Raw genomic sequence first — 13,435 nt, 5'->3', positions numbered from 1 at the left:
CGTTACCTGATATCGGGTCCTTGGCGATGCAGAGGATGTTGGGCAGCGGCATGACGATCAGCTGCTGCAGCGTGTCCTGTGACCGAGCAAAGAAGGAAAAGTATCATTACAGTGACGATGATGACATCACATCAGGAAACAAAGCGTGCTTAGCAATGAGGCGGTGGGTGGATCCACGTTCAGACCTTTCACATGTTCCCACCGCCAAAATAAAGGTTTTAATATTTCTGCTTTTTATAAATATTAACATGTCAGTGAGTCCTGCAGAGGCTAACGTGTGATCCAGTGTGCCTAGGAGGACCAGCTTCATTCACAGGTACAAGCTTCAGTCTCTCGGTTTGTGCTTCATGAAATCAGAAACACACACCTGTGTGTGTGTGTGTGTGTGTGTGTGTGTGTGTGTGTGTGTGTGTGTGTGTGTGTGAGCAGTCAGCCAACAGGAAACACCCTGCTGCTGACAAAGTGTGTGTCATGAAACAAAAAGCCCATGAGGAGGGAATGCTTTCCATTCCAGAACACTGTCCCACACTCACACACACACAGACACAGAGACACACACACAGACTCACACAGATTTAATATGAACACTTTTCAAAGCAGAGCAGAGGAGGTGGAGGAGGTGGGCCTTCATCAGGTCAGAGGAGGGCTGACAGGGAAACGTCCTGATCGGAGTGTTTACAGGAGGAGGGAAGTGGCTGTCAGCAGCAATCCATCCAAACCTGCCCGGTGTCTCACACACACACACATTTATCCACAGCCTGGCACTGATAGCACAAAGCAGACCCCACCCTGCCATGTGACCCCAGCTCAGCGTGTGCGGGAACGTGTCAGAGCTGAGCCTAAAATCCACCAACGTTTCAGGAAAAGTGGAAAATTTAATTAAAAATTAAAGTTTACAAAGTTTGAATCGTTTATCTCGATGCTCTGAGCCGTTTTCACGCCTGCAGCTCTGACAGAAGGAACTGAGCATTTCCACGTTCACACGTCGGCCTGCAGCTGATACGTTGGTCCTGGTTCTGGTCCACAGATCCTCGACCAGAACCAGGACCTGCAGCTGTTGCAGAAGCACACGGAGGAGATGAAGTGCACGGGAAATTCAGAAAGGTTCCCGTGCCCCTGCATCAGCTCCAACTTTGGTTTCAGTAAAGGAGACGATCGAGATGGTCTGCAGGTGGAGTCTGTCGATGGTGTGACGGGACAGCAGGCAGCTACAACAGAAGAAGAAGAAAATATGGCTGCCAGGCGCTCGACAGTACAGCGTGGAGAAAGACGACATTTCCAGGAAGAAACCTCTTTAAAACAAATACACAGCAGGTCACATGACTCCACATCTGTGGCAGAGACAGTCTGAGGTGTCTCTGAGCTTCCAGAGAAAAGTTCGTTCTTGTACTTTTGGTCAGGAATGTGCATCACTGATTAACAACATCATCACATGTACTGTCGCTCGGGGTTGAGTTATGTTTGTTATCAGTGACCGGCCTGGTTAACGTCTGTGGCGAGACGGCACAGAACAGACAGGAAGTGTCTCAGTGCCCTCCAAATTTAAGATCACTGTTTAAATCAACAGCTAGGACTTTGGGGTCACCAGGGGTCAGGGGGAGGTTTATCTGAGTTTGACGCACACCACAGGTAAGCTGAGCTGATGATGACCAGAGGTACAGTAGGTGTCTGCAGGACCGCATTTTACCACGAACACACACACAAACACACACACACACAGTCAGCTGTGCTACAGCGTTGAGGTGCCTGCAGGTAATGTTACACTGGTCTGTACAGGTAACATGAGAGCCACCCAGGCTGCCTGCTCTCTCTCACACACACACACACACACACACTCACACTCACACACACACTCTACAGCATGAATAAAACATGTGTCCTGGCCACCATCTGTCTGTCTGCAGCGTGAGCTTCTGTCTTTATCCTGAATGTGACAGACTCACCGACTCTCACACACACACACACACACACACACACACACACACACACACACTCACACACATCAGCTTTCCTTTTGTCTGTTTTCATAAAGCTCAAGTTTACAAGTTACACCAGGAACAAATCTGCAAGTTAGTCGTGCTTGCTGATCCTACTGACATCCAGCTCAAAGCATCGTCCCGTTAAATACACAAATGAATAAAAACACACAAACACATCGTGGCTGCAGTCTGATTGAAGCGTTTCAGCCGTGAGAGTTTTAACTCGAATCACGATCTCGTCCGCAGCAGGATCTCTGACATGAGATCGATGCAGCCGGCAGCACTGACCCATTTAACAGGCCTCAATCCTCGGCCTGCTGACACACTGGGCTCACGTTTCTAATCCCAGATCAATGAAACTGTGGCTGCCAACGAGAGAGCCGACTTCTCCCGGGCCGCCGGCGTCTGCGTTCCAACAAATTCTCACCAATTTAAAATGCAAAGCACAGACCAGACTTCAATGAAACGTGCCAGCAGAGTCTGCAGGCCACAGACCTCAGCGGGACAGAAAAAGTGCTCGATGCAGCGGAAAATAAAAGCTCCACCAAGTCTCAGCGCTGCTGGAGCCGCAGAACAAGTTTACTACAGAAAGTGAAGAAGGAAAACCACCATCAGACACTGCAGTGCGACAGCAAAGACCGGGCGAAGCTCAGCGGAGCGTGAAGTTTAACCTCGAGGACAAAGGAGACCTCCTCAAACAAAACTCTGACAGCGACAGTCGGTTTACAACTTTAACGCAGCATCACAGCTCATTTCTAACGACAACCCGAAACTGTCTGCACACTCCTGTGAAGCTCAGAAGTCCGTTTCCTCAGGCTGTCATTTAAACGCAGCGTCACTATAATATACTAAAATTAATCTGATTCATCTGACAGGAGAAAAAGAGGTAAAAACTAGTCTGGTTAATTAGTTTGTTTCTCACCAGGAACAAATTAAATGCTTCAGCTTACGTCACTGAAACACTTAATGGCAGGGTTACTGTACGGAGGACCAAAACATACATTTAAAAATAAATAATCAGCCCAAAAAACCCAAAATGCAGCCATTTAATATATCATCCATTATTTATTTTATATATATACAAATTATTTATTTCATTAAATTTAATATATAATTTAACATTTTTTCTTTTTCCATTTAAATGTAGTTTTCTTTTATTTATAAGTTTATTCTTGAGCTCATGACACGCTTCGAGTGACGCCCATCATTTGCATAGTGAAACAGAAAAATAACGAGCAAATGTAAAAAAGAAACACAGTGAGAAGATAAATACTGAGACAAACCCACAAACACAAGATAAATAAAAACAATAGAAAAAACTGATGAAAAAAGTTTATACATAATAAAAAAAACGAGTAAAAAAATAACAAGTTTCATAAAGAACCTTAAAATATTAGCAATAATATTTGATAGATTTATTCAAAAACAAGTTTTTCAAAATTAAATTAAAAATACTGCATAAATGATTAAATTTAACATAAATATCATTTTAAAATAAAATATTTACTTTTTTTATATTTACTGGAATCTTTGTTCACTTACTGAGTTTTTAACTTTTAGCATTTTTGTTTAATTTTAAACTCATGATTTTTAAGTTGGCAGTTTTGGTCCTCCATACACGCTGGAGGTAAACAAAGAAAAAAGCGACTTTTGTTTGTTTTCACACGTTAACGTGAGCGGTGTCTCTCACCAGATGACAGTCTGAGAAAACACAAACACACACAAATTACCAAAACACATACAGCGCGCACACAAAAGTAGACAACAATCAGAAACTGCCCTCTGGTTACCCTGCAGCCTGACCTTACACACACACACCCAGCATGCTCAGACACTTTGTCAGTGTTTTATTGTTACTGTCAGGAAAAGCTGTGTGTGTGTGTGTGTGTGTGTGTGTGTGTGTGTGTGTGTGTGTGTGTGTGTGTATATAAAGTAGGGCAGAGGATATGGAGTTCCAAACATGCTAGACTGTAGGCTGAGGCCTTTGTTCTGGAGTTCCCACGGTAACCGAGGAGGGTAAAGTGAGAGGGGAGGGGGGGAGGAGGGCTGCTTGCGTTACTGCAGAAGAATTAAAACTTCTGTCACCACAGCCTCACACTTCAGAGGCGTCACGCTCTCCCACCGGCTGTTTACCGGTCGTGACCTTTGAAACTAGGCTGAGGGCCAAACTTAGGATGGACTCTGACCTCAGACCACGTAAAACATTAATAAAGCCGATGTGATCACATCGCACACAGGAAACACCACCGCAGCACAAACACAGTCCAGAGGTTCAGTTAGCAGCTACCTGTCAGAGGCCACGCCCCTAACGATGCAGGTGAGTTACAGAAACGCGCTCTCCTGTACATAATAAACAGTTTGTGTACACGTTTCTCATAAAAACAGAGCAGCGCTGATTCAGCTCCTGATCAGGTGATTGATCCCTGTGATCGGGTCCTCCTTTTCACAGACACTAGCTGCATTCACAGTGTTGATTCTGATCCTGGAAATTATTTTGAGCCAGAAGGAGATGAAGATGATCCTGGTCTGTGGATGCAGGTAAAAGGAGACCTTTCATGTGCTCCCACTCGCTCTGAGCACGCACCTCTCCCACAGGCTGATACGAGGCTTTAAACTTTACCCAGAATGCACTTTGTGAGGTTTCCTGTAGCAAATGATCAGAAACAGATCAAAGATCAGGCAGCAGCTGCTTTCTGCTTACGTCACAGACATCAAACTGCTGCAGGTGACCCAGGTGACCCAGGCTCTGGGACAGACGAGCCGGCCTTTAGTCTGCATGTTTCAGCCCTGAGAAACTCAGAGATCTGCTGAACACACACGGCCTCGTGAAATGAAGTTAGAGCACATTATATAGATCAGCTGACGGCGAGGAGGTCACCTGTACCTGTACATAAATGACCTCTCAGGGTGAGAGGACCTTTAACCTTTGAACCAGTTTCAGACACAAAGAGTCGTCTTTGTATTTTCACTGATTCATTTTTTATTGATAAACAGATCAATAACTGTGGACACAGTCAGGCAGAGAAACAGCAAAGACACAACAGAGCTCCAGATATCAGCTTACTGAGCCCCCCACACACACACACACACACACACGACTCAGCAGGCCAGTCTGCATCTGCTGGGACTTCATCTAATTAGGACAAAGCCGACGCCCAGCTCCACACGAACAGCTGGAGGTGTGTGCGCATGCGTGTTTGTGTGTCCGTGTGCTGCAGCTGATCCTGCTCTCTAAAGCTTATTGACTTCATATTATCATCCGAGGTGTGTTTGTGCTCAGATTTTTAAAAGATGTTTGAAAAGGCAGCAGATTAACTCTGTCCTGCCCAAAGACACGCGCGCACACACACCAAACTGTTTTTATAGGATTGGATTCATTCATAATTATTTTGTCGTGTTTTTGTGGGTTTCGTTTCATTTACTCAGTAAATGTTTTGTTTTTATTCCTTCAGCTGTTTAAAGGGAACAGAAATCGTACGACAGCTTTGAAGTGTCTCAGCCCTCGTTTATTAACCTGGACCCAAAGACCAGCAGATGACCGTGGCCACACCTCCATCGCTGTTTTCTCCTTACAGGAAGTAGAACTGCTGAGGTCACAAAGAGCGCACAGATCCAGACACAACTTCATACACGGTCCAATTAGCACAAAGTTAAAAATGAAATCCATCTCAGAATAAAAGTAAAGTGTCTGTCGGGGGTGTGGCCTCTTCGTGGTCATTCCCTATTCAAACACCAAAACTTTATTAAAACTCATTAAAGTCCATTGACCTCCATCTGAAACACTTCCTGTGGACAGATGGAGGTCGCACAGCACGATCTCACTGCAAACATCAGCTCATCCTAAACACCCATCAGCATCTAAGACTAGCCAGAGACCCAGACCCGACCCAGACCCTTCAAACAGCACCTGCAGCCGCTGCAGGAGGGCATCATCGATGGGACACTTCACTCTATGTGGAGCCTCCCAAACCTGCGTGTGTGTGTCACACAGAGAACGATGGAGGCTGATCCTCAGTAAGCTCGGCTGTATGAAAACGAGGAGCTCTGATCGCTCAGTCGCAGCTGTAAATGGTAAATGGCCTGTATTTGTAAAGAGCTTTACTAGTCCCTAAGGACCCCAAAGCGCTTTACACATCCAGTCATCCACCCATTCACTCACATTCACACACCGGTGATGGCAGCTACATTGTAGCCACAGCCACCCTGGGGCGCACTGACAGAGGCAAGGCTGCCGGACACTGGCGCCACCGGGCCCTCTGACCACCACCAGTAGGCAACGGGTGAAATGTCTTGCCCAAGGACACAACGACCGAGACTGTCCAAGCCGGGGCTCGAACCGGCAACCTTCCGATTACAAGGCGAACTCCCAACTCTTGAGCCGCGATCGCCCCACGATCGCAGCTGTTTCACAAACAGCCTCTTTGTGTTCAGCCAGCTGCTGAAAACAGACCAACAGTAACGTTTCCATCAGCAGCTTCAGTCTGAAAAAGGACAAACGGTGCGCCGTCACCCGCAGACCTGCAGGTCACAGCCGGAGACATCAGCGTATGCAGATGATGCATGTGTGCTCATGACAAACTCCCAACAATCAGTTCCAGCTGTATTATATTTAACACTGGAGGACCTGAAACCTGACTGTTACCTAGCAGAGGTATCTGGCTCAGAGCTTTCAGGACCTGACAGCACTTCCTGCTCCTTTCTTTAGGACGCCCCGAGGCAGACCCTGGGTCAGCTGGAGAGATCTCTCTGCTGGGTTGGGAACACCGTGGTCCCTCCACAGGAGCCAAAGGAGGTTGCTCAGGTCCAGTTTGGAGCCTGTAGGATGCAAACGTGTCTGCTGCTTCCTGGCAGAAGTTATTTTAGCAGGTCTGCACAGTCACACAGGTGCTTCCACTTCCTGTGATGAGCCACGGGATGAACGAGCCACGAAGGCTGGGAATCAAATCATTACAGACCTGCTGCAGTCGCTTATTCTGCATTGTTTTCATAGGCGAGCAACTGAAGGCCTCACGCACACACAGACAACAATCCTCTGTAATAAAAGCAGAAACTCAAAAATAAACTTCAGTTTCAACAATGTTAACAGCTCTCGGAAAAAATACAGTCACATAATCCAGACGACACACAGGAAGTGAGTGAGTGAGTGAGTGAGTGTGTGTGTGTGTGCGTGTGTGTGTAAGAATGCGTGCAGGATGTGAAGCTGTTCAGCCAAATCAGCTCCATCTGAGCTGATCTCTGATTTATAGAAAACACACAAACATGCACGCAGGGCTGTACTTCACACACACACACACACACACTCCGTGTCCTTGTTCAGCCACTGCTGCTCTGACACAGGTAAACCTCACCTGTCAGTCTGCCACAGCATGCACACCGATGAAGCAGTGCTGAAAGGTCAACACTCTAAACCAGCTTCCAGTGAACGCACTTCCTGCATCACTTCCTGCTGGGACTGCGTGTGTGTGTGTGTGTGTGTGTGTGTGTGTGTGTGTGTGTGTACCTGGTAGTACGTCCTGATGTGTCTGGTGAGAACTGCCAGGTTGTGAAGGCGCAGCGACACATCATTGTTCACGTTCTTGTTCAGCCTCTGATTGGTGGGGCTCGGGTCGCTATGGAGACAAATAAACACACCAGAGGAGCGCTGAGGCTGACGTTTGTGGCTGTTTGGGACAAAGATCATCTCACACACACACACAAGTTTCGGGTAACCATGGCGCAGGCATTTCCCTGCACGGAGCCTGATTAGCATGTGAATAGGGGGCGTGTCCCGCTGTCGGTCTGTCTGACCTCCTGTCGCTGTCATCGTGTCAGTGTGACGCGTGAAGATGGCCGGTCTCACAGCGCAGCGAGGACTTCACATGTGATTATTCATTAAACCCTCACAGAGAATCAGGTGTAACTGATTAAAAGCTGATTTAAATGTCGTGTTTTCAGTCACTCAGACTGAGCTTTCTGCAGGGGTCTCTGTCCCACCACCTCAGCTTTCCTCCAGCAGATCTTGTCAGGCGGCAGACACCTTAAAAGAAGTTTAAGGTCACATCTCACTCAGCCGTCCAATCAGAGTGCAGCAGAGGCGGGACAAACACTACTCCGACCAACTGTCACAGGAGGAGGTGGCTCTCTGCAGAATGCTCCAAACATGCTGTTTATCACAGCTTTTTACACTCTTAGATCTGGATGATGTCACAAGGAGGGCCTAACTGCCCCACCCACCTGCTGGCAGCTAATCAGAAGAACACGTTGTTAAAGAGGGAGGGGCTAAAAGAGCTTGATTCCGACAGAGGATGTGGTGAGAGGCTGTGAGGGCCACTATCAGATAAAGGAGGATTATTCTGAGCGGTGAGTCATGCAAAGCTGCTCTGACAGAGTCGGAGAATAAAAACGAGGAGCTGGAAGCGAGCAGTGCCGATCCACGCTGACACGTTCGGGGTATAAACGAAGAGGGGAACGAGCTTCTTTCATAACTGAAGCTCCGACCTCACTGACTCCGGCATCTCTCAGCAGCTCGCTCTGAACCGTGAGCTCATTTTTTCCACGACATTAGACCATCTCCACCTCGACTCTCGGCCGGCTCCGCAGACCTCGTTAAACTAGCTGCAGGTTTCTGTGGAGAACTCAGTGATTTAACAGCCGACGGCTCCGCAGACTCTCTAACGTCTCCTTTCATACTCCTCACTGCTCCTCTGTAACCCAGTTTCCCATGAAGCCCCAACCACCCCCCCTGGGCCCAGCCGACCCTCGCCGTTGAGAACAATAGCGCGATTATCGTCGTTCCTGGGGACAATAACCGACAACAATAACTAACATGAACATGTGGTGCGATCGGGTCAGGGGGGCGTCCCACACAGAGGATTATCAGCACATGAAGGATGAGTCTGCTGCTGTTTTCTCTTTTTAATTTCAATAAATCCCAGAAACACAAACCAGTAAACCCAGTAACCAGCCCCACAAACACACTCCTCCCTGCAGCTCTGTGGGGAAACAAGACTCTAAATGTTCGAGGTTTGAAAGGCAGATACTGAAAAGTCGATTTCTGCCATCATTACATAACACCACCCAGCTGCACCACCTCTGGACATCCTGTCAGACGTGAGCTGGGCTCATCTGAATGAGTGTGTGCAGCCGTGCCGTCTCTCCTTCCAGTCACGGCTGCGATCAGCTCCTGCAGCTGCTGTCAATAAGCGAACTTTAACCACGACTTCAGCCTGTCAGGGTTTTCTAATGAGTGGATCAGCCTGCACGAGCGCCTCGGCTGGTGACGGCTGCAGTGACAGTACGAGTCACTGAGGCGCCGCACCTGCTCTCTGATCGATGCTTCTACTCTTTCTCCTGAATGCCCACAGCCTACAAGCCTCTGCCCATCACACACAGCTCGGTCTAATTCCTGGACCTCAGTCTAGCTGACCTGATCTGTGCTCTGAGGCTGCAGATGACGACAACTCTGTGAAGTGCTTCAGCGCCGAGCAGCACATCTGGCTGTGAAGTCTGAACCTGAAACTCAGGATGTGGTTGCACAAATACACTCGCACAGACACACACAGGAAACACAGGATTACCTCTCTTACCCCCTTATGTACTCACACACACGCACGCACAGACACACACACGCACAGGCAAAAACCACCAGAAACACTCGGCAGTTTTGACTGACTCATGCAAATGAACGCGCTCGCTGCCACCTACATGTGTGTCATGATCTTGTGCAGGAAGACGCCGTCCACCAGCTCCATGAACATGCTGAGTCGCTCGTCTGAGCCGGCGCCGTCACCTGACCCCAGCGGGCCCAGCGTCCGCACCTGAGGGCAGAATCAGAACATCAACTGTCTGCAGCTTTAAAAGATCTCACATTTAAAAACCAAACTATGAGAAACACAGAGGTGAGTTTGAAATAAACTCAACACCTGTCTGAGTTTCAGAGCTCAAACTTTGCCCCATTTTATGCTTTTCTGGCTCATTTAAAGGAGCCGTTCCACCAGCAGCAAAACAAGTCAAGTAACAAGGAATAAAAATAAAATCTTCCCCATTTTCCATGTTTGAACCACCTGGACACACCTGAGCAGGCAGCTTCCCGAGTGCTGCCGCTGCTCTCAGGCTGCCTGTCATCTTTACATCATCATCATCCTCAGCTGTAATCTAAACACCGGGCTGAAGGACGGCACAGTTTGGCATCTCTGCTCCTCTGTGAATCTCCACCTTTCTGTGGTAGAGGTGGGGTATGTGTGTGACGGGAGGGGCCTCTGAAACCAGCTCCATGGTCATAAAAGCCTCTGACGCTGACTGTGAGGAAATCGTTTCACTTTTAATGAGGAGAACAGCTCAGACACGGAGAAACACAAATGTCATAATTAGACTGGTTATTGGATGTGACCATGTGACTCAGTGAGCAGGAAGTGGAGGCTGACGGGGTTTAGGTCATATCTACAGAGCCGAGCTCTCCGCCTGGGCCCGAGGAGGCGCCGGGTGATTCGGGCGTCCCGAGCAGGTGACGTGCGCTTTGTTCTCCTGGAGTCTCTTATGATCACGTTGGTATTAAACAGCAGTTTGTTCTCGTCTTCTCCAGTTTGAGACATTCTAATGCCTGCAGCCAGGCTGAGCAGGGTCAAAGGTCACGGTGCTGTGACACATTAAATAGGGGCTCTAATGTCACAGACCTTGGCTGTGGCGGCGGCTCAGGGTCTAAATGACAGCGTGCAGACTCACGGAGACAAGCCGGCTTGAATGAGTGGATTCCATGTTTTTTTAAGCATTACTCACTCGAGTAATGGCGAGGAACGCCCTGCACGCGCTCACTGAGGCTCTGCTGGAAGCCAAACCACAGTCCCACCGTGTCACCTCCTGATCCGAGTTTCCGCCCACGGGACAATGGTTGGCTGAGCCGACAGCTCAACAGGAAGCGCCACAGATAGTAGCAGCTGACAGCTCCGCTGGCCGTCCCAGCCTCTGACCTGCCTCCAAAAAGCTTCAGAGATGATTCCAGTCCAAACATCTGGAGCCATCAGAGGAACATCATCACCACGGCGATAAAATCACCATGAACCGGGTTTTTTTGGGACTACATTAAGTAGTCCAACTTAAATTTGCCTCTGCTTTAAGAATGTTCCGGGATAGCAGGAGCAAACACTTTAGTGTTAATGACACCCCGCAGCTCTTGAAACATCCAACACAGGAAATGATCGACCAATCGAGTTTTTACACGTGATTGGCTGTAAGAAGACCCTCCCACAGAGGCATCAGTGCACGTGCAGGGGTCACTGGGGCATCTGCGAGAGCTGAAGCACATCTGCAGTTTCTGCTGTCGTCCAGATGTTTCCATTTCTCCATCACTGACCTGAGAACAGCCCAAACCATCACCGCTGAAACATCTGGAGCTTCATGAAGCCGCGAAGGATTTCCGACAGTCAGTCTGGGTCCACCGGACTGTTCCCGCTTCCCTGTGCCCTCATTTCCTGTTGACCTGCCGGCTCAGCCAACCATTGTGCCCGTCTGTGCTGGACAGAAACTCTGATCAGGAAGTGACACGGTGGGAAAGTGACACAGGGACACTTTCACCGACACATCCAAGGGTTCAAGGAACTCCAGGACCAGACCCAGACCCTGGTTCTGATCCAGATCCAAACATGTCTGCAGATGTGGCTTCATGCTGGATTTTTAGTATCTGTCTGGACTTTTTCTGGAAACTTTCAGTTTTTAATTCCTAAAACTTGGCCGTGAATTTCCGGATACTCCCAGCAGAGCGGTGCTCAGGCTACAGCTGCAGAGTCTGAATCCGCTGCTCATGCAGGGAAAACTGGCTGATGGGCCGACACCAGGCCAGCCAGCGGGCTTCTTCACATCCACGAACTGAAGCTATCATCGATCCACCTGAACCCTGCAGGAACCCCAGGACCAGGCCATGACCCTGGTCCAGGTCCAGCTCTGGGTCCTGTTCCTGGTCTCAACCCTGATCATGATCCTGGCTCTGTTCCTGGTTTCATTCCTGGTCCTGGTCCTGGTCCACTCGCACATCTGCTCCGTCTGTGCGGATTCTCAGAGATGCTGAGTGCTTGGCTTGTGCTCTGTGTGTTTCTGTTAAAGGTGTGATGAGGTGAGCTCAGGTGAAACATCCGGAAGCTTCTCCTGGTCTCTGCAGCTTCTTCAGGAACTCAAATCACCCCTGAAGCTCAGACTGACCGGAAGTCCTTCAAACTCTTTTCAGATTAAAATGTGCTCTGGAAAACAGTGCGTGAACTTTTCTGTGTAACACCTGGAAAGTCCCACAATCACGAACCAGAAGCTCCGCCAACCGCTCACTCCCCAAAATCAATGTGTGTGTGTGTGTGTGTGTGTGTGTGTGTGTGTGTGTGTGTGTGTGTGTGTGTGAGATACACCTGACGTGTGCAGCGCGTGGGCACCAAAACTCACAGCTGTGTGTGTGCGCGTGCACTCACCCACACCACCAGGGGGGACTCCATGAACGCGCCTAGCAGCTCGGACAGGGTGACGTCCATGGCTCTGCTCGGTCATCAATACTCCGATCGATCGGCAGGTATCTGCGGCGGGCACGCGGGAGGTCTCCACAGCGGGCAGAACAAAGCGCCGCGAGGCATCGACCCTCCCCGCCACCAGCGCGAGCTCCCTCTCTCTTTCTTTCCCTCACTATTGTCTCGCGATGAAGAGCCGGTCCGAGCCACACGAACGGAAACGGAACCAAAAAAGTACTGGGAGAGCCTCTGCGCGCGCTCCCGTCGGTCCCGGCTCGGTTCTGTTAGCTCAGCGCGTGAACGAGCAGTTTTTTTCCGCTGAAGGTAAAAACACCGACCCTAACTTCGCAGGACAGTTGATCGTGTTGCCAGGGAGACACCACTGGGACCGTAAAGTGGAGAAACAGCCGTGAAGTTTGAAAAAAGAAAGTAAAGTGAGTGAAAAAGAGCCGAAAAAGGCGGGACGAAGAAAAAACGCGAAGCGGAGGCACACAGAAAAGTTTCCGCTGCTCGCAGCACCTTCACCGTGTTTCTCCTCCACAGCGCTCCATCAACCTGACCCACAGACGCCACACGCACGAGCACAGACCGACGGACCCGCCGGCCAATCAGCGCTCACTACAAACTCTGCTCCCGCCTCTTTTCAGGAAATCTGCCAATAACAGACCAAATTTACTCTTTGTCTGACGTCACCAACAGACCGAATCAAAGAGTTCAGACAGAACAAGATGGAGACCTCCCCGAGGAGGGAAATGTATGGAGGACACAAACTGCCAATAATGGACAAATTAAAATGCCTTAAAAATCAAATACAGACATCGTAATAAAATCACAACACGTGACATGAGCCCTGTTAATTTACCTATTTATTACAATTATAATTTACATTTACAAATCATTTTGTGTTTATTTGATCTTTTCCTTTGCATTATTTCTTTATTTCAGGAATTTTTTTTAAGTCTTTATTTGCCAGTTATATTGTCTGTTTGTTTGTTT

General features: G+C 48.8%; 1 protein-coding gene across 2 annotated transcripts in view; it reads right to left on the bottom strand.

Moving 5' to 3' along the window:
- The window catches only part of ccdc88c (coiled-coil and HOOK domain protein 88C), a 43,435-nt gene extending 30,372 nt beyond the window's left edge, over positions 1 to 13,063 (bottom strand). The window contains exons 1-4 of one of the 2 annotated variants that reach the window (XM_084913843.1): positions 12,407 to 13,063; positions 9,663 to 9,775; positions 7,480 to 7,588; positions 7 to 76 (exon numbers count right to left, since the gene is read on the bottom strand). In XM_084913843.1, coding sequence (XP_084769969.1) covers positions 7 to 76; positions 7,480 to 7,588; positions 9,663 to 9,775; positions 12,407 to 12,466 — 352 coding nt within the window. In that variant the 5' untranslated portion in view covers positions 12,467 to 13,063. The remainder of the gene's footprint in view (positions 1 to 6; positions 77 to 7,479; positions 7,589 to 9,662; positions 9,776 to 12,406) is intronic. The other variant, XM_084913842.1, reaches the window with a different exon arrangement.
- Between the last annotated feature and the right edge of the window lie 372 nt (positions 13,064 to 13,435).

Source organism: Perissodus microlepis, chromosome 19 (genome assembly GCF_051167445.1).
Source record: "Perissodus microlepis isolate ML-2025 ecotype Zambia chromosome 19, ASM5116744v1, whole genome shotgun sequence".
In the NCBI taxonomy this organism is placed as follows: Eukaryota; Metazoa; Chordata; class Actinopteri; order Cichliformes; family Cichlidae; genus Perissodus; species Perissodus microlepis.
The sequence above is the reverse complement of the archived record's forward strand: the minus strand, read 5'-3'. Positions and strand labels throughout refer to the sequence as shown.